Raw genomic sequence first — 27,852 nt, 5'->3', positions numbered from 1 at the left:
GTTTCCAATACTTGGATTACCTTCTTTGCTTCTTTACCGTGTAAAACTGCAGAAAAAAATCTTCAGATATTTGACATATCAAAGCCAATCAAACCTGGACACACCTGGTGTCTCAGTGAGCTATAAAATATTAAATATACACTATAAAAAAATACACATAATTATTGTCTTATGGTGAGAATGTACAGCTTGAGGCAGACTGCCTGGTAATACTTGAGCTGCTATGCACATTGTCTTAACTCAGTAGCATGTTAGCAATATATATATATATATATATATATATATATATATATATATATGAATATACACTCCAGCATTATGAAGCCTATAGAACGGATTAAAAATATATAAATAATAATGGAGCTATGGATGGTAAATATGCAGCATTAAAACAAACAAAAAAAACATTAATCAATCAATCAATTTCATTGTTCTTTCAATTTACAGTGTTGATTGTTGTTTTTTGTTTTTGGCGATTATCCTCTCTGAATACAGTAAGTATTGTATAAAGCTTGAATTAGACTAGTTTTAGTATTAGGATTAAGGAATGTAGCCGAGGTTGTGAAATCAATAACACTATTTACAGATAAAATGCCTTAGAACACCAGTCGATTCTTCTCTCTGCTTCTGTGTTGTATGAATAAAAAGAGGTATTTGTATAAAAACGCTACAAAAATATTATTTTTTTGTTTGTGTTGTAATGTCACAATTCCTGATTAAAGTGTTATTTAAAATAATAAAAAAACACGAGTCACGACTGTTTTAATTGAATATCGTTGCTATTATAGCTTATCTTTATCAGTACATACATTACATTACATACAAATTATACAGTGCATCGCCACAAGACACGTTAACGTCAGTTCAGTTGACATCTGTTAATAAAAAATAGTAGTAATAATAAAAATAAACATTAAACAAAATGAAACAAAAGAAAAGAAAAAACAAAACAGATGTTCCAGATGCAGCAGAGTGGGGAAGAGTGACGGTAGCTGTTGTACCGCGTCTATCAATGTTTTATCATCAACGCATCCTCTTTACCCCCAGTGTTGAGAATGGATCGCTCCAGTGTTTCTGCACATGCTCAGTTCAGACCTGCGCCCTCTGAATGGACTGGATACATCCTGAAGACGCATGTGCGCAATATAACAAAACAATCCAAAAAAAAATCAAATCAGAACAATAAATCATGAAGTTTAAAGGAAAAGAAAATGAGAATGAAGATGCAGTAAAGATTAGAATTGTACAAAAAAAGGTTAACATGGGAACCAAACATTAATGAGGCTGAAAATGCAAAATACAGAAGCTGGACCCCCCACAAAATAAAAAATAAGGGAAAAAAATTAAAGAAATTTAGTGGAGTAGAGTTTTTGCAAAAGGTAGTTTGTGCAAAAAAAAAATCCAAAATAAAAAAAAATAAGGCAAATAGAGAAAAGAACAACAGAAAAAAGAAAAATAACATTTGCAGAAACCAAACAAAATATATATACCCCTTTTTTATTTATGTATAATTTTTATTATTTTTAACACCTAAACTTAGAAATTAATCAAACGAAAGAAAGGCATGGACAATAAAAATACAAATTGTCTACTTTGTCTATTTTTTTTTAAATATATTTTTTGAAAGATATGTTGTACAAATTATTCCCCAACAAAAAAAAAAAAATCAATAATCAAAAACAAAAAAGCTACAACCAAGTGTAGGAGGCTCACTCCACCCAAGAAAAACAAAACAAAACAGAAAACAAAAAACAAAAACCCAAAATGAACAGTAATAAATGGTAAAAAAGGCTTTGGAAAAATCTCTTCCAGTCTTCATTAGCGAGCAGATTTTCTGAAGAAGGGTGTTGTGGGAGGGTAGTGTGTTAGAACAGGAGAGAGATAGAGAGATAGAACTAGAGATAGATAGATAGAGACTGTGTGAGTGAAATAAACGAGTGTATAATCCTGGCCGGATGCACAGTCGCAGCTCGTCTATAGAGGCAGAGGCAGGGAGTTTATAGACATGCAGCTGTGTTTCTGTTTATATAAATTCCTGCAGTTCCTCCCTCACACAGCCAGGGGGCAACAGAGCACAGCGCGAGAGCAAGCACTGCAGCGTGGCAAATCATGCGCATGGACATCATGCGCGAGTCTGGCTACAGTAGAACGGTTCTTCTTCGAGTTCTTAGTGGGTCACTCTTCAGTGTGTGTGTGTGTGTGTGTGTGTGTGTGTGTGTGTGTGTGTGCGCGAGAGAGTTTCCAGTACCAGTATCTCCATAAACAGCAGAGATCAGATCCATCAATCAATCCCACCACTTTCCTCTTCTCTGATCCGGTCCGGCGCCCCCCTGTGGTGCAGTACAGTACCAGTACCTCCCCATTAATCCTCTCACACACACTCCGGTTCCTCACCACCACGTGAAGAACGGCCGTCTGCTCTGGAAACTCTGTGTGTAGGACTCAGTGTTGGCACGCTGTGGTGCCCGCGCCGTCTCCACGATAACGGGGGGCATCTGCACCAGCTGCAGGGGGGTTTTACCGTCCTTCAGAGCCTGACTCAGGTTCAGAATCTGCACAGGAGTGAGCGTTATAGAATTATTATCTGTAATATCTAAATATGACAAACATATTGAGACACCTACACATTTACTCAGCAGCAGTAAGAGCAAAAACTGTCCCTGTCCTGTTGCTACTGTCCCGCGACACTCTACTACTGTCCCGCGACACTCTCCTACTGTCCCGCGACACTCACCTACTGTCCCGCGACACTCTCCTACTGTCCCGCGACACTCTCCTACTGTCCCGCGACACTCCCCTACTGTCTCGCGACACTCACCTACTGTCCCGAGACACTCTCCTACTGTCTTGCGACACTCTCCTACTGTCCTGCAGAGCTCTTTAACTGTACCGCGGAGGTTTTTAACTGTACCGTGGAGGTTTTTTAACTGTACCGTGGAGGTTTTTAACTGTACCGTGGAGGTTTTTAACTGTACCGTGGAGGTTTTTAACTGTACCGTGGAGGTTTTTTAACTGTACCGTGGAGGTTTTTAACTGTACCGTGGAGGTTTTTTAACTGTACCGCGGAGGTTTTTAACTGTACCGCGGAGGTTTTTAACTGTACCGCGGAGGTTTTTAACTGTACCGCGGAGGTTTTTAACTGTACCGCGGAGTTTTTTAACTGTACCGCGGAGGTTTTTAACTGTACCGTGGAGGTTTTTAACTGTACCGTGGAGGTTTTTTAACTGTACCGTGGAGGTTTTTAACTGTACCGTGGAGGTTTTTTAACTGTACTGCGGAGGTTTTTAACTGTACCGCGGAGGTTTTTAACTGTACCGCGGAGTTTTTTAACTGTACCGTGGAGGTTTTTAACTGTACCGTGGAGGTTTTTAACTGTACCGTGGAGGTTTTTAACTGTACCGTGGAGGTTTTTTAACTGTACCGTGGAGGTTTTTAACTGTACTGTGGAGGTTTTTAACTGTACCGTGGAGGTTTTTAACTGTACCGTGGAGGTTTTTTAACTGTACCGTGGAGGTTTTTAACTGTACCGTGGAGGTTTTTTAACTGTACTGCGGAGGTTTTTAACTGTACCGCGGAGGTTTTTAACTGTACCGCGGAGTTTTTTAACTGTACCGTGGAGGTTTTTAACTGTACCGTGGAGGTTTTTAACTGTACCGTGGAGGTTTTTTAACTGTACTGCGGAGGTTTTTAACTGTACCGCGGAGTTTTTTAACTGTACCGTGGAGGTTTTTAACTGTACCGCGGAGGTTTTTAACTGTACCGTGGAGGTTTTTTAACTGTACTGCGGAGGTTTTTAACTGTACCGCGGAGGTTTTTAACTGTACCGCGGAGTTTTTTAACTGTACCGTGGAGGTTTTTAACTGTACCGCGGAGGTTTTTAACTGTACCGCGGAGTTTTTTAACTGTACCGTGGAGGTTTTTAACTGTACCGTGGAGGTTTTTTAACTGTACCGCGGAGGTTTTTAACTGTACCGCGGAGTTTTTTTTAACTGTACCGCGGAGTTTTTTTTAACTGTACCGCGGAGGTTTTTAACTGTACCGCGGAGGTTTTTAACTGTTTTAACTGTCCTGCAGAGCTTTTTAACTGTCCTGTGGAGCTTTTAACTGTGCCGCAATGTGATACATTGTGTCTTATCTTAGTTTTTTTTGAGACGACTTAAGACTTATGAGATAATTCCCCTAGATTTGACCATCAAATCTATTATATAATATTTCCAGTGTCATAATACAAAATATTAAATATCAAAAATAGTATGACTTTAAATTAATAACTAATATGGACACAGGTAACGACCTTGTTCATGTCTGCACATACATTACATGTGTATTTAGCCTAATCTCACAGTTATCACACTCATATATCTCTTTTATATTCTATATCACATTCTGGTATAATTATATTTTTTATTATTAATTTTTTTCTGATGTGTGTGTACTTATGTGTGTCTGTATATAAGTTCCTGGAACAGTCTAATTAATAAATTATTTTTTTTTGCTATATTCTCGTTTATTATTGTTTATCTACATTCTATTAAAGTCTAAATTAGTCTAAATTAAGTCTAAAAGTCTAAATTTTAGTTAAAGCATTTGCACAGCATTTTGCTTATTTTTTTCTTGGTAAATTTTCTTTAAAAATAATCAATAAAATCTAGGTGTTTGCGTTACACTTAAATTCATAAATCAGTCATCATAAATCACCATCATGAAAAAAAACGTATGTGCTTGTTTTGGGCTCTGAATTACTTAAATAATGTAAAATATCATTTCAATTGCTGATATTTAGATTTTTGCAGTGTAGGTATGAAACGATTTCAGTGACACCGTTTAATTTGTGGTATTTTGATAGAGCCTATTCTATTGCTTATTACACTGTTTTTCAATCCTGGTCTTTAAGGGCCACTGCCCTGCACATTTTATTAATTGTCATACTTTGACAGCCCCACATTAACACAATAATTGACAGCTGATTGTCTGGTGTATTGGAAGCAGGGACAACTCCAAAAACTGCAGGACAGTGGGCCTCCTTGGCCAGGGTTGAGAAACACTGGCCTATTCCATCAAAATCCCATCACTGTGTACTTGTATTAGTTACAATTAGGGTTGTGCCGATGGACAATATCATATTATTTATTATTATTATATTATTATTATATTATTATTAAGATATAATTATTTATATCTAGGTTACAGCTTGTCTTCGTTTTTTTTCTACATGTCTGTATTCATTTTAAACATTTCATGTTATTCACACAAATATAATACGCCTGCTAGATTTCTATTATTATTACAAAAATAATTCACATATTTATTGATATTTAATCAAGAGATATCAGGCAAAATGCGCTGCGCCGTGCCTCTCTCTCTCTCTCTCTCTCTCTCTCTCAGCGCGGAGCTGAATTCAGAGCGAGGCTAAAAATAAAAACTCAGTTTAGTTAAATAAATTAAGATGAGTGAGGACCTATAAATTGAATCAAATATAAAGGATAGGTTGAGGTTTTGGTGAGCTGTTTCAATTATTTGAAACTGAAACAGATATCATTCTGCGTACTATTAGATAGCCTTTGATTGTGTTTTAAATGAGTTTTTATTTTATATTAATTATTTTTTTATTCATTTTAAATATTTTTAGTATTTTATTGATCAAACTTTTTTTGGCTATAGCGGCGTTGGCTGGTCACCTGAGCAACTACTGTGCTTTTAATCCTCTCCTGCTGTAATAAACAGTGGGGAAACCACTTTTCTTAGGTTCTGGTTAAAACTTTTCCCGCTGTGTTCTCAGAATTAAAGAGGTATAGCGAGAGATCAAATGATACTGGGTGAAATAGTAATAGACACACAGTTTATCAGCATGATTACTGTATTTTAAATCCTCTGAATTCACAGCAACACCTGCACTCATCTCTGCATTTCATCCACCGAGGTAAACATGTTCCCCTGAACTCCTAAAGTAAACGTCAAGCAAAATTACATGATACATCTACAACAATATTGTAATAACTTAACTTTGTTTAATAAGTGTTGGATAACTGCTTGCCACGTCTGCATTGTATAATTTGATTTAATCTGCTTTATTAGGTCTACAAAAAAACTGCAGGACAGTTTAAAAGTTCCACAGGACAGTTAAAAAACTCCACGGTACAGTTAAAAAGTTCCACAGGACAGTTAAAAAGCTCCACAGGACAGTTAAAAGCTCCACAGGACAGTTAAAAAGCTCCACAGGACAGTTAAAGGGCTTCGCAGGACAGTTAAAAAGCTCCATGGTACAGTTAAAAGGCTTCGCAGGACAGTCGTTGAGCTTCTCAGGCCAGTTAAAGAGCTCCGCAGGACAGCAGGCGAGTGTCGCGGGACAGTACGTGAGTGTCGCGAGACAGTACGTGAGTGTCGCGAGACAGTACCTGAGTGTCACGGGACAGTAGGTGGGTGTCGCGAGACAGTACGTGAGTGTCACGGGACAGTAGGTGGGTGTCGCGAGACAGCAGCAACAGGACAGGGACAGTTTTTGCTCTTACTGCCTCTCCATTTACTCTACATCGAATAACAAAAGTGTAATGGTATGGAGAGCTACAGACTAGTAGCTCTCCAGCCCAGAGGGTTGTTGAACCCAATTGTAGAACAGCTGATCTCAAAGCAGGTAAACCCAAGAAGAAATGGGGAAAAAAATAAACCCGTGTCGTCAGGGTCGCGATCTAATACACTACCACTGCCCCGGCTAATGAATTGGGACACGGCCGGAAAAAAAACAAAACACCCTAATAAGGAGATATGGAGCCGGGAACAGGCGGAAACTAAAGTACGCAGAGCGCGACAGAGAGACAGGGGAGGCATGTAAACAAAAGCTCACCAGAGAAGCTTTTTATTCATTATTGTTCATTATACAGGGTTTATACACCTTTTACAAGGTAAGATTCAAGCACTTTTCAAGCACTTTCAAGACCAATTTTCAAGTTTTTACAGCACCTTTCAGCTGTGGTAAATAAATGATAACGGTGATTTCTTAAAACTGCGATTCAGCGATAATCAATATATTGCAAAATTATTCTCCACACTTCACAGCGACTATGCTACAGGGAAAAAAAAAAAAAAGGTTGGAGGATGGTGACGCCGCGTTAACAGTTAATAGTAATAATCCGGGGTTACACGTACAATATACTGTTATTATTTAGATAAATCCAAAGCTTGGCTTTTAGTTGCCCGTGTTTAAAAAACACAGTGGTTAAACTATGTTGCATCTGGGGGCAAAAAGAGATGACTCTTTTTTGCATTTTTAAGCAGTTTCTTCAAAATTCCAGCACTTTCCAGGCCAGGAAGACAGAATGTTAAAATTTAAGCATTTCCCAGGATTTCAAGCACCCGTACGAACCGAGACTATAGTTCAAACAACCTCACAGGCCAGATATTTGCTTCTGATCTACACTATTCCATTCTAAACCCATAAACATTAGTGCGGAGTCGGTCCCCCTTTTTCACCTCAAACAGCAGGTCTGGACAAAAGTAAGGGGAAAGAGCTGAAAATAAAAAATAAAAGAAAGAGAAAAGTGAGTAACTGACCTGTCCTCTCATTACTGAGATCTGCTTGTGGAACTGTCCTCTATCGAAACCTGGATCTTTCTGCAGGACAAAGAGTAACAGTGAGTACCCAAACATTAGGTGCGGATTTCATTTTCCAGCAGGATTTGGCACACTGCCCACACTGCCAAAAGTACCAAATGGTTTTATATAAATATTCTTATTTTCTGAGACACTGATTTTTGGGTGTTCATTGGCTGCAAGTCATAATCATCAACAATAAAAGAAATAAACGCTTACAATAGATCACTCTGTGTGTAATACAATTATCTAATATATAAGTTTCACATTTCGAACTGAATTACTGAAATAAAGTAATTTTAATTATATTCTAATTTTTTAAATGCACTAATGATTTTTTTTTATTTAATCAGATTGTTTCTCCACCTTAAACAGTTCGTAGAGATCCTCCTCCAGGTCTTTAATGAAGTTGGGGTCGGACAGTTTGGGCAGAACCAGCTCCCGGATCTCCTGAGAGAACGGGACTTTGGCCTGAGCGAGCCAGGCCCAGTAAAACGGGTCTACAGGACACAAGGGGACACATTAATGGATCTCATCTAATTCAAATGATTATAACTGATTCATATGAGAGATTTGACTGCAAAAACTCCAGCTAATAATTGATACATTTTCCATTTGTTTCCATACTGAGGCGGTCAGGTGATTGGCTTACATGCTCTCCAGGAGTCGGGGTGTTTGAGGGGGAAGGCCAGGCCGTTATCGATGGCTGCTATTTTAATGATGGGATCCTTTACCACCACCCAGTCCGTGTCCTGTGAGACACGCAAAGACACCGCTTTAATAAACTCAATATATGTAAACGACTTCCTTTCTGGATTTAGTGGAGTGAAGAGGTAAATAAATAAATATATATATATATATATACATAAATCTTACCCTGTTGCCTGATGTGTCCATAGGACAGTCGTATTTTATAAGCCAGTTGTCATTGCCTCGATCTGCAGACATTTAAAAAAATTAAACATTGAAGATGCACTAAACCCTAAAGCAACTTTTATTTTCATTTATAGCTTAAATGTGTTCCTTTTAGATAATAAAACATACCAGCCCTGCTTAAAAACCTCTAAAAACGCTTTTATTGCAGTAATTTAAGCCCTGACGACGTGCAACCATCTGTGTGTCACCGCTATCAAGAGACACACTGCTGCTGCTGCTGCAGCTTAGCCAATCAGCTCTCTTATCTGCCCTGCCTCTAAACCCATACATCACCCAATTTTTCTAATTTAAGGTGAGGGTGGCCCTTTAAGCTTAGTGGCCATTTAAATACAATCTGACTTTAAATAAGTTTAGAATTAAGTGTAATGAGTAAAACTGACCTTCACAAATTGTGCTATTATGATATTCCATTCTAATATATTATATGCGTTAGTGTGGAGTCTGTCCCCCTTTTCCTTTAATCTGCATTAATCAGATTAACCCATTAACCCATAAATATACATTAATCTGCATTAAGACCCTCAAACACATCAATTTCAAACGTTTTCAGACATGTACATGAGTTTTATTCCATAGCATTCTAAATACACAGGCACTATTATGGTGTGTCAAACCCCTGCTTCAGTCAGTCTAGCTGGACCCGTGGATGTGGTTACCTGTGTTACGGATGATGTAATCCAGCACCACCAGTCTCTCGAACTGCAGCTGGAGCTGCCGGTTTGTGTTCTCCGGTAACGGCTCTGCCTCAAACCTCCGCAACCAGAAATCAGCATCTTTATACCCGTCTACAAACAGCTGGAACGAGCCCACCTAAAACCAGCAAACACACAGAAACCAGAGCCATTCAATTCTGTAATGTTTATTACAAGTCATTTTCCTCCACACCAGCAGGTGGTGCTGTTTCTTTATTATTGCACAGGTAGTGATATATACACACACATCATTTAATCAGAAGTACAGCTCTGGAAAAAATGAGACCACTTAATGATGATGATTGAATTTTTGCACCAGGAGTGATTAGCATAAAGTTATCCAAAAGCAGTGTGTAAGACTGGTGGAGGAGAACATGATGCCAATATGCATAAAACTGTGATTAAAAACCACCAGGGTTATTCCACCAAATATTGATTTCTGAACTCTTAAAACTTTATGAATATGAACTTGTTTTCTTTGCATTATTTGAGGTCTGAAAGCTCTGCATCTTTTTTGTTATTTCAGCCATTTCTCATTTTCTGTAAATAAATGCTCTAAATGACTAAAATATTTTTATTTGGAATTTGGGAGAAATGTTGTCTGTAGTTTATAGAATAAAACAACAATGTTCATTTTACTCAAACATAAACCTATAAATAGCAAAATCAGAGAAACTGATTCAGAAACTGAAGTGCTCTCTTTATTTTTTTAATAAAGGAATAATCAGTGATTATGTATTTCTGCATTAGGAGTATTAATCTGTGATTACACACCAACACACAGAATAAAGGAATGAACCTAACCTTTGGGGGCAGGCCGATTCTGTGGAAGCGCTGGCCGACCTTCGGCACTTTCTCCAGAGCGAGACGCTTCCCCCGAGACTTCACTCTGTCTATGGCACTGTAGTTAAACGTCTCACTCGCCAGATACACCACCTACACAGACACATGCACACGCACACACACATATTAACACTAACAGCAGTGTGGTATATTTGTGGTGTGTGTACAGAGTTACACAGAAATGTTCAGGGTAACAACAGGAAATGAAAGAGCAGACAGAAGGAAAGAAGCTTTCAGCACCAGCCTGCAGAGGCATGCCTCTATTAACCTTTACACACTGTTGTGATGGAGAGAGAGAGAGAGAGAGAGAGAGAGAGAGAGAGAGAGAGAGAGAAGGTAGTAGGGCTATTTTTCTACAGAATATTGCGATTTAAATTGTTATTATTTTTCATCTATTAAACCTTGAACTAGTGCTGGACGATAAAACGATATCAAAAGTTATCGAGGAAAATATATATCGCGATAACTATGATAAGCCGGACGATAGGATTCGATAAACTTTATTTTCTATTTTCCGTTTAAGTAGCGTCGCGAACAGGCAGCGCGCTGAACTGCATGCTCTGCCACACACCCCCTCCCCCCATTAAAAAAAAGTATAAATCTGTACTGCAGTAGAAGTGTATCATTTCAGAAACTTGACTTTATTCGTCCCACCTCCATTACAGGTCACTTGCTTTAAAATATTTAAATGTAGCATAATCTAAATGCAACAAAACTTAAAGGCTATTATTTTATTAAACATTAGCAGTAAACAATCAAAAAAAACAAAAATAGAAAAACAGCATCCGGTCCAGCACGACCAGATTCTGCAACAGCTTCTACCCCCAAGCCATCAGACTCCTTAACTGCAGAGACTGAACTGATGGTTTTTCTGTACATGCACACACACTCTTACCCCACTTACCCCAGAAAATGGAAAGCACTAAAAACCCTACTACCTCACTGTACTCTATTGCACACTGTGTAATAGAGTAATTACTACCTCACCTGGTCCTTTTTGCACACTGCAAAATTTGCACACTGTCTTGTTATTTATTATTCTTTGTCTGTATTGTGTTGTATTGTCTGTCTGCACTTTTGTACTGTTGCACTATTGTTCTGTCTACACTGTGTTTATGTGCACCATGGTCCCTGGAGGAACGTTGTTTCGTTTCACTGTGTACTCTGTATATAGCTGAAATGACAATAAAAACCACTTTGACTTTGACAGTAAAACATTTTTATATGACCAAAATTTATTAGACTAAAACTAGACTAAAATGTGACTAAAAATAATAATATCAAATAGACTAAAATGTAACTAAAACTATTATACTTTTTAGTCAAAAGACTAAGACTAATCTGTATCAAAATCACATTTCAAAATTAACACTGATATACTCATGTATTTTGCTTTATGTAGTTGCCTGCATTCAGGGAGGGAAATAATCCTTTGATTAAATATATATTTTTTAAAAATCCAAGTGCTATTGCAATTTAATTTAAACAGGCAAATAATGTAAAGGGTCTGAATTTTACTTATAGTTTATATACTTGTCCCCTTGTACTTGTTATATCCTTGTGTCTGTCCACAAGGCTCTGAGTCTGCTAGTGAGCTTGACCATAACTCCCTTTTTCTGTCACTTATTATTGTACGTTCACACCGAACGCGATAAAATCGCTCTGTGTCGCCTGTCCAACAGGCGATGAGTCGCTTGGGGGCGTGTCTCACTCAGAACGAGCTGTCGCTGGTGGGCGTTTTCCTAACGGCACCTACAGAAACAAGGGTTCAGCCTATCTACACAATTCCTAAACCATAAACAGTCGTACAGACGTTTCACAAACAATAAATCTTTAGATATTTTATAACTATTATTAAGTACAATTATTTAACAAAAATATTTCATATTACAATAAATGGGTTTACTTAAATATAATACATTATTTTTCGTAATGTTGTAAATCATTCTCTTAATATATATTATATAATATAAATATATTTGTCCATAATTTAAAATATTGTTAACTTAATGTAATAAATAATTCCTTGGATGTAATTAATATGGTTACTTAAATATATTAAATAATCCTCTTGATTTAATAAACAGTCTTTCTCTTAATTTAATAAATAATTCCTTCAGTTTTAATACATCTTTCTGTAAAATGTAATAAATAATTCCCTCAGTTTGAATAAATCGTTGCGTTAAATGTATTAAATACTTTCTTCAGTTGTAATAAATCGTTATGTTAACTTTAATAAATAATTCCCTTTGTTTCAATAAAAGGTTCTGTTAATTTAAAAAATATTCCCTTAGTTGTGATAAATCTGTTAATTTAATAAATAATTTCCTCAGTTTTAATATATAGTATTCTATTAAATAAGGTAATTCTGTAAGGATAGTACTATAGTGGGGTAGCTGCTGGTGTAGTGGAGTATTTTACCTCAGATCAGCTCAGTTCAGTTCTGTTCTCTCCGTTTTGCTGGCGGAATAAATCTTCAGTAGGAACCGAAAATCAGAGCAGCGATTTCAGGCCGAACATATGAGAATCTGTTTCTGATTGGTAGTCGCCGCCGCGCGTCGCTGCTCATTTGCTTCAAGTTAAGTTCTGGTCAACTCTCTCACGTCGCTCAAACCGCCCGCTTTGCATCGCGTCGCGTCGCTGCCTGTCGCCCAGTGTCGCTCGCTCTCATTGAAAATGAATGACTTCCGGCTGCTTTGTCGCTCGCGTCGCGTTCGGTGTGGACGCACGGTTAGTAAAAAGAAACCTATAAGTATTTAGGTTATAAGCAGCCGGAAGTCATTCATTTTCAATGAGAGCGAGCGACACTGGGCGACAGGCAGCGACGCGACGCGATGCAAAGCGGGCGGTTTGAGCGACGCGAGAGAGTTGACCAGAACTTAACTTGAAGCAAATGAAAGTGATTTGATCTATATCGTGATACATATCGATATCGGCTGATATGGAAAACTATATCGTGATAAGATTTTTTTCCATATCGCCCAGCCCTTCCCTGAAACTGTATTAGTGGTTAACATATCTATGAGTTTCAGGAAATTTGTGTGTACATACACAATATACACAATATGCATTTAACTATTAATCGTTATTTTCTTTCTCTTCAAACCACATTTATCACAGTCTTACAGCTTTTATTTACTATTGGACAGAACTAAATGATGAGACTAAATAATAAATATTAAGACATTGTCAAGCCAGCCATGGTTCACTCTGTGCTTCCTGGTATTCCTGCTGAGCATGGGAGTGACTATGAGCCCAAAGACTACAATCCCCAGCACTCTACGGACTACAAACACGGTGACATCATGGCGCACACACACACACTTGCAGGCTATTGGCTAGTTCAAATCTCAGATTCTGCAATTATCAAGTCGCAATTTCAATTTAAAAAACATTTAATTGTTCAGCCCTAGTAGGTACAGATGTATAGAAAAAACAGCAGAGAGAAAGAGGTGTAGGATAGACAGACAGACAGAGAGAAAGAACAGTAGACAGGCAGACACAGCAAGACCTAGAGATAATAAATAGAGAGACAGACAGATAAGAAGGGTAAAGAGAGATACATCGAAAGAGATACATAGAGAGACAGAGAGAGAGACAGATAAAGATTGAGAACTAGGGAAATAGTGAGAGGTACACAAATAGACAGGTAGAGAGTGGCAGAGACGGAGGCAGAATGAGAGAGAGAGAGAGAGAGAGAGGTAGAAAATAAGGACGATAATGAGTGAGACTGACTCTGGTTCTGGGTACGATGTTGAGCTCCAGTTTCTGGTCCACCAGGCTGGCTCCAGCCTCGGACAGGTAGCCCTGATTCAGCACCAGGCAGTCCCGGCCGAAGCAGCACGGGCAGCACAGCTTCTGCAGCCACTTGGTCCATTTGGGGTTCAGCTGACCGTACGGCTCCTCGTTCTTCGGCTTAAACACCCCGATGATCTTCTGCAGGACAGAGAGGAACACAGCGGCTTCAGAACACGGCCTTCAATGCTTCAATTATCGTCTATAATGTTTTAACAGTTCAGAAATCAATATTTGGTGGAATAACTTTGGTTTTTAATCACAGTTTTTATGCATCTTGGCATCATGTTCTCCTCCACCAGTCTTACACACTGCTTTTGGATAACTTTATGCTGCTTTACTCCTGGTGCAAAAATTCAAGCAGCTCAGCCTGTTGTGCTTTTGTTGAAGAGTAACTGTCTCTACTGCATAGAAAAGAGCATTGCTGTGAGAATCTGATTGTATTCAGTAACAAAAGCATCAGTACTAGAGGTGTGCCAAAAAATCGATTCACATAAGAATCTTGATTCTCATTTACTACGATTCAGAATCGATTTAAAATGTCCCAAAATCGATTCTGAGGGGCGGGTTTTGGACTGATTTTGGGCTGGGTATTTTTGTTGGACCTGGCAACCCGCTTGTCCCTTCAAACCGAGGTCTTCCAGACCCACACAGAGCGTAGTAGGTGTTTGAGAATCACCGGTAAGATGGCAGAACAAGCACTATATTACCTTAGATTAACGTGTAGTTTTAATGTTTTATGGCAGAATGCTTCATAACAAGCATAAAAAAGATCGCTAGTAGTTAGTTTCAGTAACTGTTAGCTAGCTAACAAGCTAACTTTCCAGTTCCACCTTAAATAACGCTACAGGTGGCAGCAGGCTGCAGCATTTAAGGCGGAACGGAAAAATAAAATAAGCTAATCAGAGCTAATTTCAGCTCCTCATCACAGAGGAATTAAGGAATGGACAATATGAATTAATTTCTCCACCTCCTGCCCCCTTTCTGAAGAAATACAACGACCTTAAATTAACTAGTTAATCAGCAGCTGCTCCTGAACTTTAGCGCTCCACTGCTATCATCACATCAGCCCAGCAGCGTCACCTACACACCACCGCTAGTAGCCTTATAATAAAGCAGTGTTATTTATTATTTATTTATTGTTCATTAACGTCATTGTGATATCCCAGTGATTCCTCTGTCACTGAGGACCCACATTCCTGCACATTTTATTGTTTTTGTAACACATTACCTTCTCCAGGACCAGTGTATATTATGGAGGGGTTTTTTTTCAATAAGATTCATAAGCCAGAAGCAGAAATTTTTATAATTCAAATCGTTTTGAATCAAAAATCGATTTTGAATCGAATCGTGGCCCCCAAAATCGGAATCGAATCGAATCGTGAGATAGTAATCGATTCCCACCCCTAATCAGTACACTTCAGCCAATCAGCTCTCTGGACCCAGGGGGTGGGGTTTATTGCAGTAATCAGAGTTCTGGACGTCTCTACAGCTGAATCCAGTTAATCACTTTAATATGAGCATACCGCTGTGCTGCTGAACAGCGGAACAGGGGGCCAAGCATTTTAATCATGCCAGTCTTTAATCTCCAGCAGCATAAAGAGGAAAATATCACCTTACATAAGATCATTACAAAATTATATTAGATAAAAATATATTTCTACGAGTATATTATATATCGATATATCTATATATACTATATATCTCTATATAGTATATCTTGATCTATAATAAACGATTATTTTTCCTCTCATTCTTGGGCTACCTATCTCCTTATACAGGTATTTTTTTCCCCGGCCGTGTCCCAATTCACTAGCCTGGGCAGTGGTAGTGTATTGGATCACGACTCTAACGACACAGGTTCGATCCTGCTTGAGGGGCGGTGAGTTTATTTATTTATTTATTTTTTCTTCTTGGGTTTACCTGCTTTGAGATCAACTGTTCTGCTATTGGGTTCAACAACCCTCTGGGTCTAGTCTTCAAAACTAGTTCCAAATTTGTTTTTGTGGCCCGCCACCTTGGAAAATATCTGGCCCGTGGCCAAACTTTATTCAGACCCCTGCAATAAGGTAATAACAATAAAAAAAAAATCATTTCTGAGACTTCTGAGTTACAGGTTCCAAATCTTTATACAGGCACTTTTATTACCATATTTTTCAGATCTGTTTTTTAGTCTAGGTGCCAAAATTTACAAGACCCCTTTAGAGGTGGTTATATTGTTTTGGCTTATGGGTGTATACTGTGTACTAATCTTAAATGGTAGCTTAAATTTAAATTACATAAAACATGCATGTACTGCACTGTAGCAACATGAACATGGTGTGTTGGCCAAATACCCAAACTTAATGTTTAAAAAAAAAAAAAGAAGCTCGTATCTCCGTTTGTTTTCTGTTTTTTTTTTTAGCTTTGGACGCAGTATGATGTAATCTGGCAGTTGTTATTCATACTGCATCAGAATTTCATCATAAACAGACCAATAGAAAAGCTCCAAAATGCTCAATAGTGTAAAGTCACCATGAAATGAGGGGAAGAAGTGTGAACGACTTGAGAAATCTATGCATCATGTGATCTGTGACTAAACTCTTCTGAGAAGTGTCACAACTGCCCACTGATACTCACACCTGACCTTTACTGTTAAACAACTAATCAAGCAGAACATTATGACCACCTTCTCGTTTCTACACCCATTATTTATTTTATTTTCAGCTCCACTGTTCACACAGGACATTCTGTAGTTGTATAATAATAATAAAATTACAGACTGTAATCTGTTTCTCTACATACTTTATTGGGTACCACTTTAAAATAAGATTGGCATGGTGGTGGTGTATGAGGTGTTAGTGTGTGTTGAGCTGGTACAGTAAGTGGATCAGATACAGCAGTGCTGCTGGAGTTTTTAAACACTGTGTTTATTCTCTTACTGTCCTCCACTCTATTATACACTCCTACCTACAGCTGCTGCACCACAGGACGCTCCACACAGGATGCTGCTTACAGGGCACTGCCAACAGGACGCTCCACACAGGACACTGCCCACAGGACATAGTCCACAGGAAGATTGCCACAGGACACTCCAAAAAGGATGCTCCACACAGTACGCCGCCCACAGAATGTTGCTTACAAGACACTGCCCACAGGACGCTACCTACAGGACAGTGCCCACAGTATGACCTACACTGGACACTGCCCACAGGATGCTCCACACAGGACACCGCATACAGGCTGCTCCACATAAGACGAAACCCACAGAACATTGCCCTACAGGACATTGCCCAACAGGACGCTCCACACAGGACACTGCCCACAGGATATTTCACACAACACATTACCCACAGTATGCCCTACAAAGACCGCCACCCACAGGATGCTCCACACATTACACCGCCCACAGGATGCTCCACACAGGACACCGCCCACAGGATGCTCCACACAGGACACCGCCCACAGGATGCTCCACACAGGACACAGCCCACAGGATGCTCCACACAGGACACAGCCCACAGGATGCTCCACACAGGACACAGCCCACAGGATGCTCCACACAGGACACAGCCCACAGGATGCTCCACACAGGACACAGCCCACAGGATGCTCCACACAGGACACAGCCCACAGGATGCTCCACACAGGACACAGCCCACAGGATGCTCCACACAGGACACAGCCCACAGGATGCTCCACACAGGACACAGCCCACAGGATGCTCCACACAGGACACAGCCCACAGGATGCTCCACACAGGACACAGCCCACAGGATGCTCCACACAGGACACAGCCCACAGGATGCTCCACACAGGACACCGCCCACAGGATGCTCCACACAGGACACCGCCCACAGGATGCTCCACACAGGACACCGCCCACAGGATGCTCCACACAGGACACCGCCCACAGGATGCTCCACACAGGACACAGCCCACAGGATGCTCCACACAGGACACAGCCCACAGGATGCTCCACACAGGACACAGCCCACAGGATGCTCCACACAGGACACCGCCCACAGGATGCTCCACACAGGACACCGCCCACAGGATGCTCCACACAGGACACCGCCCACAGGATGCTCCACACAGGACACCGCCCACAGGATGCTCCACACAGGACACAGCCCACAGGATGCTCCACACAGGACACAGCCCACAGGATGCTCCACACAGGACACCGCCCACAGGATGCTCCACACAGGACACCGCCCACGGGATGCTCCACACAGGACACCGCCCACGGGATGCTCCACACAGGACACCGCCCACGGGATCCTCCACACAGGACACCGCCCACGGGATCCTCCACACAGGACACCGCCCACACAAAGCTGCTAGCAGGACACTGCCCACAGGACACTCCCCAATGGATGCAGCACACAGACTGCTGCTTACAGGACACTGCCCACTGTATGCTTTACACAGGGCACCACCCACAGGACGTTTCTCACAGGGCAATCCTCCTTAGGATGCCACCCAGAGGATGTTCCACACAAGACTTTGCCTACAGGATATTGCATGGTGTAGAGAGGGTACCAGGGTATTTAGGCGTGCTGCGAGATGTTTAAGTTATAAAAAAAGTCCTGTAAATGAGGAACTGAAGGTTCTTCTCAGGAAGTGTGGAAGTTCTTTGGTTCTTATCTGTTTAACAGTTCATTTGTCTGTTTCATCAGTGTGTCGTAAACCTGACGATTACAGTACTCGTGAAAACACGTCCTGTTACACTCACACACACTTATACCAGTCCTGCTTCTGCTATCAACCATATGACCCTTAATGCACACACACACACACACCCACACACACAGGTCATAAAGGCATGAATGGAGGCTTGTAGTGTAAGGGGATTAGCCTACACACTGCCTAAACTGTACCACAAGACCCATGTGACTCCTCCATACTATACTACACTATACTACATACACACACCCACCCTCACACGTTACAACCTCCCTACTGAGCCCAGGAAGCACAAAGAAACCCTGAGAGTCCCTCAGACTGCTTTAGATTTGATTAGTAAAAGCAGCAGGATTCAAATTAGCCTCGGCTAAAGCAGGAGGACTGATCTCATTACCCAACCACAGCCGGGTTTACTGAACTACAGCAGTCCAGTCCTGAAACTGATGATGATGATACAGGTCTTCTGCTGATTGTGAGTCCAAAAGCACACTGACCCACATCCCCAAGGAAGAGTGAGCTGATATGGGAACTGTGGGCTGATAGAAAGGTCAATAAATCCATCAGCAAGAGTTAGAAATATTGATTAAGTCTTAATTAATTAATTAATTAATTAATTAATTAATTAAGACAGATCTGTCATTACTGTCTTCTCCAACAAACTCAAACTGACGGGATCCGTTACTCAAAAATATTTCACACTTCTACTCAGTGATAAAACTCTTGCATCTGGACTGCAATTGAAAAAACAGGAGGACCAGTGAGTTTTTAAACTTTCTCGTTCACATGACATCACGTTCAGTAGCTCCTCCATTTCCACTCACTGTTGTGTTTTTAACGTGGATCTCCGTGGAAACTGTGGTGTGCCCAAAGAGTAATTACGGTGTGCGGCGAGGAGACGAAACTCAGAGATGTGGATCCGGACAGGACTAAAAGGAGTTCAGAGAAAAACAGTAGATAATTCTGCCTGTAATTTTCTCAGAGTACATCTGAGAAAAACACAGACATGTTCGTTCCGGGCGGGAATAAAATCACAGAGCATAAAACCCCCCCATAAAAGAAAAAAATACCCAGACCCCCCTGAGAAACTTATCCTAAACATTTCCCAAACTTTCCTAAGCAAAACCAAACAACAACTAACCAAAAAAACTAAAAACTCTAACAAACTCCAAACTTCGAGCAACAAATGTAAATGTTCCCAATAAAACTATCTAAAAACTCTAACACAACATTGCCAAAAACAAACCAAAACAATTTATTTAACAATCAAGCCCTCTCCAACAAACACCTACAAACTCAACCCTTCTGAATCACACAAAGTTCTTTCCCAAGCCTTAATAATCCTAAACTTTCCCTAAAAAAAAAAAATCAAAACAAACCGCAAACCTTCAACAAAGAATAAATGTTTGCCAAACACCAACAAACTCCAAGCATTCTCCAAACAAATAATAAAAAAAATCTATTCTCTAGCAAACTCTAAAAAACTAACCCAGACTTTCTTCAACAACCCCCAGACCTTTTCCAAACCCAAATCTTCTCCAGCAAACTCAAACAATTTCCAAAAAATCCCCTAACAGCCCCTACCTAATTTAATCATTCTCTCCCAGCATAAAAGCCCCAACTAATCCATATTTACTCCCACAAATTCCAAGCCTTCTCTATTGCCAACACATTCCTACAAAATCATTTTTTAAGACCAAAAACAAAAAACACATTGAAACGTCTTCAAAAACTAACAAAGCCCAACAAAATCAAACCATCTCCAATAAACTCCAAACCTTTACACAAGAACTAACTAACAAACTAACTAATTAACAAGACAGAAAATTAACAAAAACTTGAAGCATCTTCAAACACTAACAAAGCCCAACGTTCTCCAACAAATCATACTTCAACAGACTCCAGACTTTTGCCAAATAATAAACCCAGGCTTTCTCCAACACACCCTCAGAAAGCAAATCTAAATGTTCTCAAACAAATCCACACATTTGGAAACAGCAAAAAAAAAAATTTTCCCCAACAAAACCAAACTATTCCTAACAAACCCTCTAACCTCATAACAGCCCCTGAATTATTTAATCATTTTCTACCAGCATTAAAGCCCCAACTAATCCATATTTTCTCCAATAAATCTCCAAAAAGCCACAATCAAACCTTCTCTGAGAGTCAAACATTGGGCAAAAAACACCAATAAAAACACATTATCCAAAACCCACAAACACAACTGTATTGGTGAACCACTATTCCCCATTCATTCTCTTCTGGATTCTGGAACATTCATGCTGAGCAAACCTGTCCCCAGTGAACTTCATCACTCTTTAGACTCTTTACTGCTTTCAGTCAGTAGGTTCCTCTACAAAAAAAAACATTTAAAACCAAACCTTTCACACTCAACTTCACAGAAATCATAAATCCTGGGTAAAAAAATCTCTTTAACTCATTAAAAAGAAGCAAAAGCACATCACAGATCTGCCTGAGGTATTTTACGGGTTGTTGTTCTATTTTGTGAAGACTGGACTCCAGAGATCTATAACACAGAGCTCCAGAACTTCTACCTGGTTCCAGAATTTCTTTCGACTGTATAAAAAAAAGAGGGAGTGAAAGCGAGAAGTGAAAGAAAAAGTCGGTTGCCCAAAGGCTTATCAGCACCAGTCCTCAAGTTCCAGTCAGTACTGGGTAAAGTTTCACTCAGGACAGCAGTAAAGAGGTTGTGTCCTGTTTTTTAGATAGTGTTGGAAGGTAGTGAACAAACAAACCTCACTAGAAACATCAATAGAATCCAATCAAGGGTTAAAGAGGCACAAAAAAAGCGATTTTCAGCTCAAATTTGAAAAAGGCTTAAAAAAATGGCACTGGGTGATGTATGGGTTTAGGGGTGGGGCAGAAGGAAGAGCCATATATGAAATATGGTGCCACATAACCCACCCCTAATTATCACATCAGGGTACTACTTTTTGTTTTTTAACATTTTTTAGCAGATTATATCTGTCCAGCATCATTTATTTTACTTTAATCCTGGATATATGTAGATATATGGAGGAGTGCATTATTATTAGTATCACGACATTCTGGATCATTGACTTCTGTTACAAGTCTGATAAAATTCTTGTATTTTTTAATATCTCAATTAGGGTTGTGCCATATCATATCTTATGCAATACATTTTATTTAAAAATTTAGTTTTCATTTTGTTGCAGTAGTGTATTCTTGAAAAAAAAAATCAGTATTTTGTCATATCTCCAAGGTTATTGTTATCGTAAATATCGTTATATCGTATTGCGATATTATTTTAGTGCCATATCGCGCACCCTCGCGTACACATCATCCTCGCCCGTAGCAATGAACCAGAGAGGACGCTGCAGAGGCAGAAATTACCACAATTAAAGTGTTTTAAAAGGTTAGGAAAAGTTTATACTTGGGCTGCACGATATTGGGCCCACGACGTCACCAGCCCCGCCCCCACCAGCCCGCTGTCTCGCGTCCGAACCAATCAAGAGCTGTATCAGCGCTGAGCTCAACTCAAAACCCGAGGAAAAACAGCAAAACAACAGTAATCGGCCCATTAATCACGCATTTACACAGTTTTTTAAAAGGTGAATAAGAGCGTTTGTTTTTCTGGGATTAAAAGCATGAATTCAGCTGTAACAGGAAATATCTGCGGTGCTAAACTGTGCTGGACTGAGGTGCACAGCTTTCCACACGTGCTCACATTTACAAGCACATGTTGAATTATGTGGAGGGAGGCCATGCAGTCACCTCGTGTTTACTCCTGCACCCCCACCCCCCCTTCGTGCTTCTTAGGCAGCAGCAAGCTGTCACTCACACAGACACAGAGACAGCGCTGTGTATCTACTACATTACATTACATTACATTTGGCAGACGCTTTTGTCCAAAGCGACTTACAATAGTCAAGTACAATGTAAAATAAGTTTAAAGGTAAAACATCTTTGGATAGGGATAAAAGGAGGTCAAAGGGGAATAATAGGATAGAGGAGTGAAGGAGGGGAAGAAGGAAATGAGGTTAGAAGTAGTTAGTGTGTTAGAGGTGTTAGGAGAGTAAGTGCTCTTTGAAGAGCTCTGTCTTTAGGAGTTTCTTAAAGATAGCGAGAGATTCTCCTGATCTGGTAGTGGAAGGTAGTTTGTTCCACCATTGGGGAACTCTGTATGAGAACAGTCTGGATTGCTTGGATTGCTCTACTACTTGTTTCAAGAATCAAAACATTGCAACATGACGTATTTGATTTAATTTCCTTAAGTGACATCGCACCTCCCGCAATGTGACTTATTTACGGCTCCATTCTCCAAAAACTAAAGCTCACACAGCCACATGAAGCAGAAGTGGGCAACAGCAGACAGCCAACGTCCAACATTATTAAAGACTGAACTTCTCCTAAAACTGAAACATGTGGTGACCTATGGAAAAATCCTGGACCACAAACTTCCCCAAACTATAGAACATCAGTGTTGCTCACTAATGGTGTACTCATACTAAGCACTAACCTCTGGAGGCTCAGAAAAAAATAAGTGAGCACTTAAAAATGATATGTATCTTTGATTTTACCAAATTGAAAACCTCTGGAATATAATCAAGAGGAAGATGGATGATCACAAGCCATCAAACCACCAAACTGAACTGCTTGAATTTTTTCTTGAGGAGTGATTAGCATTAAGTTATCCAAAAGCAGTGTGTAAGACTGGTGGAGGAGGACATGATGCCAAGATGCATGATTAAAAACTGTGATTAAAAACCAGGATTATTCCACCAAATATTGATTTCTGAACTCTTAAAACTTCTTTGCATTATTTGAGGTCTGAAAGCTCTGCATCTTTTTTGTTATTTCAGCCATTTCTCATTATCTGAAAATAAATGCTCTAAATGACTAAAATATTTTTATTTGGAATTTGGGAGAAATGTTGTCTGTAGTTTATAGAATTAAACAACAAGAGTAATGAATGGGGATACTCCAGACTATGACATAGCAAATGTGGAGGCAATGGTTTAGGTTCCTATAGGTTTTTTTATACCAGCAGTATGATAAACAGAACATAATTGTGTTACATAATCAATAAAATGAGAGGACCTTTGTATAAGCATGTCTAAAACCACTGCATTTACGCATCAAATCAATCAAATCAGTACTAAACTACCACTAAACTAAAATTCTGTGCATGTGAACACTAAAACACACTAAATTTCAAACATTCTCCAGCACATTCCTTTACTTTCCTGCTGAAACAGACTTAATTCAATTCATCATCTCATTACCAGGCACTTTATGAGGTTCAAAGGGGAGTAAATAGCACTAAAAACTACAGAGAGAGGAGATCATATGACCACTAAATGAGGAATCTGATCCTATAATACTTGTAAAAGTTGCAAACAACATTCAGAGTGGTTTAATGTGAAATAAATAATTCTAATTTACTCAAATGACTAATTTTAATACTTGTAAACTTGTCTTAATAGCTCACAGTGTTCATGGTGACTTAAAAACAGATATTAACAAGAGTTTAATGCCTCCTTTACAGAAATATATTACCTTAAATGGTTATAAATAACAGTATTAAAATAGTAGAGAAGGTTTTGGCCAAGAAACCATAATTATCTTGGTGGAAGGATACATAGAGATTACTCTATGGTAAAATAGTTCCATCTTGCCACTCTTTTAACATCATTACCATTACATATAAATTTAAGAAACAAACAAAAAAACAACACATGGTGGTGGTAGGATCACTGGTGGATTTAAATACTGAATGAAACAATGTTCACGTCTGTGATTTAGTTACAGCGACCCTTGTACCCATCACCACCTGCCAGTTTCCCAGACATGGATTAAACCAATGGAAAAACTTCTGGATCTAAGAAACCAAACAACCCCATAATCTAGAGGGTTATAGTCCAAGACCAGCTGCTTTGACTTAATTATACTAAGCAACTCAATCACCTGGGGGTCTTACACAACATGAGGTTATCTCAGGAAACCTAAATAACAATATAGATAGCAAAATGTGAGGATAAATCTATGAGAAAGCTCTTAAAATGCACTTATTTAGTTTAGCGTGTAGATAAAGGCTAATCTGCTATCCAGGGGTTCACATAAACAGGGAAGTGTGGTAAACTAAGATGCTGGTGCTGCTGTTCCACAGTTTGAATGCCATTATCTAGGTTTGTTGATAGTGGAGTGGGTGGATGTCAGTGTTTTAGGGTGCTCTCGTGTCTATGTTACCTACCGCCTAACTGATGGACGTTTGAGCACTGGGGCTTCCACTTTCACCAGCTACGAGCCTGCACACCAGTTCAGACTGACAGTGATGGAAGTTCAGCCATTGGACTGACCAATCACCTGCCACAGACCACTGGGACTCCCCTGTCACCTAACAAAGTCCTGCCTACCTGATGGAAGTTCAATCACTGGGGGTACACTTGTTACCTGCCTCGGACTAGTCGTTCACCCTTTCCTTACAAACGACAATGATGATTACAGGTACTTTTACTATCATTCTGTACTATCACCTGCCACAGACATACCCACCTGTTGTCTGACCTGACACTGATGTATGTTCCGACCCTCAGGTTCTCCTGTGACCTGCCACAGATCAGCTAGCTGTCCGACACATAGCTTCTACTACCTGCCTCACGCTACTTACACTACTTTAACCCTCCCACCACTATGAGCTCTCCTCTTGAAGACAAAAACAATCAGTATGTTTCTGTTTTTAGCTTCAAGCTAGCACTGCAAAGTGGCACAGTCATGAAGAAACAAAACCAATGAAAAAGGATTGAACCCTGTGTCTCGACATTTTCTACACTTGTTAGCGTTTTTAACAGACTTTGTATAATTATTATTTTCTTTTTTTATTGTTGAAGTTGTTGTCCTTCACAATCCGGGTCTTAGCCAGTTGGTTCCGACGTCAGCTAACAGCCACCTAACTAACTGCTGGCTAACCCTACCTGCAGTTTTATGTAAATAAAGGGGCTCCTAGCTCACCTGGAACACCTGTCCAGCCAGGTACTGATGGAAGTTCGTGAAGACAAAAATAAACAGCATGTTTTTGTATTTAGCTTTAAGCTGGCACTTCACATAAGATCCAAGAACGCTTGAACCTCGTATGTACACATTTTCTACACTTATATGCGTTTTAAACACATTTTATATCACTATTATAATCACTTTCTTTTTTATTGTTGCAGTTGTTGTCCTTCACCATCCGGGTCTTTGCCAGTTGGTCCTGACGTCACCTGCCAGCCAACAGCCAGCTAACTAACTAACTGTTAACTAGCTATAACCCTACCTGCAGTTTCAAGTGAATAAAGGAGGATTTTTGGGTTATTTTAGGCTGGATTTGATTGTAAACGGACACAGAGGTTTATTTGAAGGTTTTAAAGTGATTAAACCCCCGTGTTTGCTGCGGTTTCTCACCCCCTGAGAGTCTTTAACGAAGTAGCTCCCGCTGGATCCCTGGTAGATCCGCTCCGGGTAGATCCCTTCATCGATGGCGCGCTCCGCTTTCCGCACGATCTCCCGGAACTCCGGGTCCTCCGAGAACTCGTTCCTGTGCGGGTCCCGCGGAGAGCCGCCCCGGTCCCGGTCCAGCAGCGGCTGTCGCTCGCGCTCCCGGCTGCGGCTGGGGCTGGGGCTGCCCGCGGGGAGGCGGATCACGGTGCCCGGAGCGCGGGGACTCGGCGGCTCGGCCGGGCGGTAGCTGAAGTCGGCAGAGTCGCGGAGCGGCGAGACCAGCGGGCTCGTCTCGTCCATGGCGGCGCGGGAGAGCGGGAGGAGCGGGGAGCACGGCGGACACTGCCCGGCCTGTTCCCGGCTAATCTAATAACAACAGCAGCGGTGCACCGTCACAAAGTGACTCCTCACAAAAACCGTCACCTGATCATCAGCTTCCGGAATAAACCGGTGACGTGCAGGGGGGCGCCGGCCAATCAGAGCAGGCCTGACTGGCAAACGCGCAACGCTATTGGCTGAGGCTGTCACCGCCCCACGGGCAACAGAACAAGCACGTGACAAAACACAACACGGTGGCAGCGGAGCCCGTTTATACAGAGACCGCCCACTTTCTAGCGCTAAAATCAATATAACCGATAGAGGGAGCCCGCGAGCGAGACTAAATGAAAGGGAGTCAATAAAGCTAAACTGCTAAAAACACAATTTTAAAACATTAACTTTCCATTCTTCTAGAATATTCCTTTAATTAAGGAAAGTAGAATAAATTATTTTACTATAAACACAAATAAAACGCCCTTATATGGTTTAGTCATACTTCAGTAAACGAGCTTTATGCAGTAAAGGCACTAGCATTGCTGCTTAATACTGTGTTCTGATTAATTTGAAGTAGAACTAGAGTTTAAAAAGCTTAAAAAAGTATTCCTGCAATATAAAACATTTGATTTAGTTCTGTTTAGCTAAATTCTAAAAACAAAAAATGTAAAAGACTAACTATCCACTTGTCTAGAATAATATTTTAATTGTGGGAAATAGAATGATTTATTTTGTTAAAGAAACAAAAAAAAACTTAGTTATAAACACAAAGACTTTATATATTTTATATATACTTTTTATATATATACTATTTATATATTACTGCTAACTACTGTGTGCTGATTAATTTCAGGTTTATGTATATATAATTTATAATTTGTAAAGCTTTAAACATATCTGCAGCCCTGAAGCTGCGAGTTTGGTATTGTTCTGTTCTGTATGTTAGAAAATGCCTAATTTAAAAAAAAAATAAAATGTATTAAACAATTATAAACTCTATAACTGCATGGACTTACTGTGGAGCGCCCCCTTGTGGTCACATAAACCTTAAAGCGTTTCTGACGTGTTAATTCTCCTCTCGATTAGAGACAGAGACTCTCAGTTGGTAGTGTGTTTATAAACTTACACAAACCACAGTTTATGAGAGCTTTATATCTCCACTTTAGTAGTATTTTAGAGTAATAAGAATAATGCAATATAAAAATCCATAGGGTTCTAAAATTGACAAGAGTTGGCTAACTCTAACTTAAGAGATCATTATTCCACCAGTGAATCCACCAGTGATCAACCGTGCACAGAACCAGTCACAGCTCTTCTGTAGGACATTTTTTAAGCTTTGTTAGCTCTTATAGGTAGCTGGCTATGCACACGTTAAGTCCATATATTTGTGGACACCTCCTTTAATGATTGCATTCAGCTACTTTAAATGAGTTGCACTTATTGCTGACACAGATGTGCAAACACACACACACAGCTTGCAGCTTGTCTACTCCTGGTAGAGAAGTATTGCAATACTTAATGCAATCAAATCCTCACAGCAATGCTGTTTCATTGTCTAGTA

At 39.9% G+C, this 27,852-nt stretch overlaps 1 protein-coding gene across 1 annotated transcript; it reads right to left on the bottom strand.

Annotated features, from left to right (window-relative positions):
• Positions 1-760: 760 nt before the first annotated feature.
• pi4k2a (phosphatidylinositol 4-kinase type 2 alpha) lies at positions 761-26,398 on the bottom strand. The gene is made up of 9 exons (XM_022674496.2): positions 25,944-26,398; positions 13,794-13,994; positions 10,020-10,151; positions 9,180-9,333; positions 8,464-8,525; positions 8,240-8,339; positions 7,954-8,087; positions 7,549-7,608; positions 761-2,552 (listed from the first exon to the last, which is right to left on the bottom strand). The coding sequence occupies exons 1-9, from the start codon at positions 26,277-26,279 to the stop codon at positions 2,391-2,393; spliced, it is 1,341 nt and encodes a 446-aa protein (XP_022530217.1). The 5' UTR covers positions 26,280-26,398; the 3' UTR covers positions 761-2,390.
• Positions 26,399-27,852: the final 1,454 nt, after the last annotated feature.

Source organism: Astyanax mexicanus, chromosome 21, assembly GCF_023375975.1.
Source record: "Astyanax mexicanus isolate ESR-SI-001 chromosome 21, AstMex3_surface, whole genome shotgun sequence".
Taxonomy (NCBI): domain Eukaryota; kingdom Metazoa; phylum Chordata; class Actinopteri; order Characiformes; family Acestrorhamphidae; genus Astyanax; species Astyanax mexicanus.
Note: the sequence above shows the minus strand (reverse complement) of the source record. Positions and strands in the feature narration are given on the sequence as shown.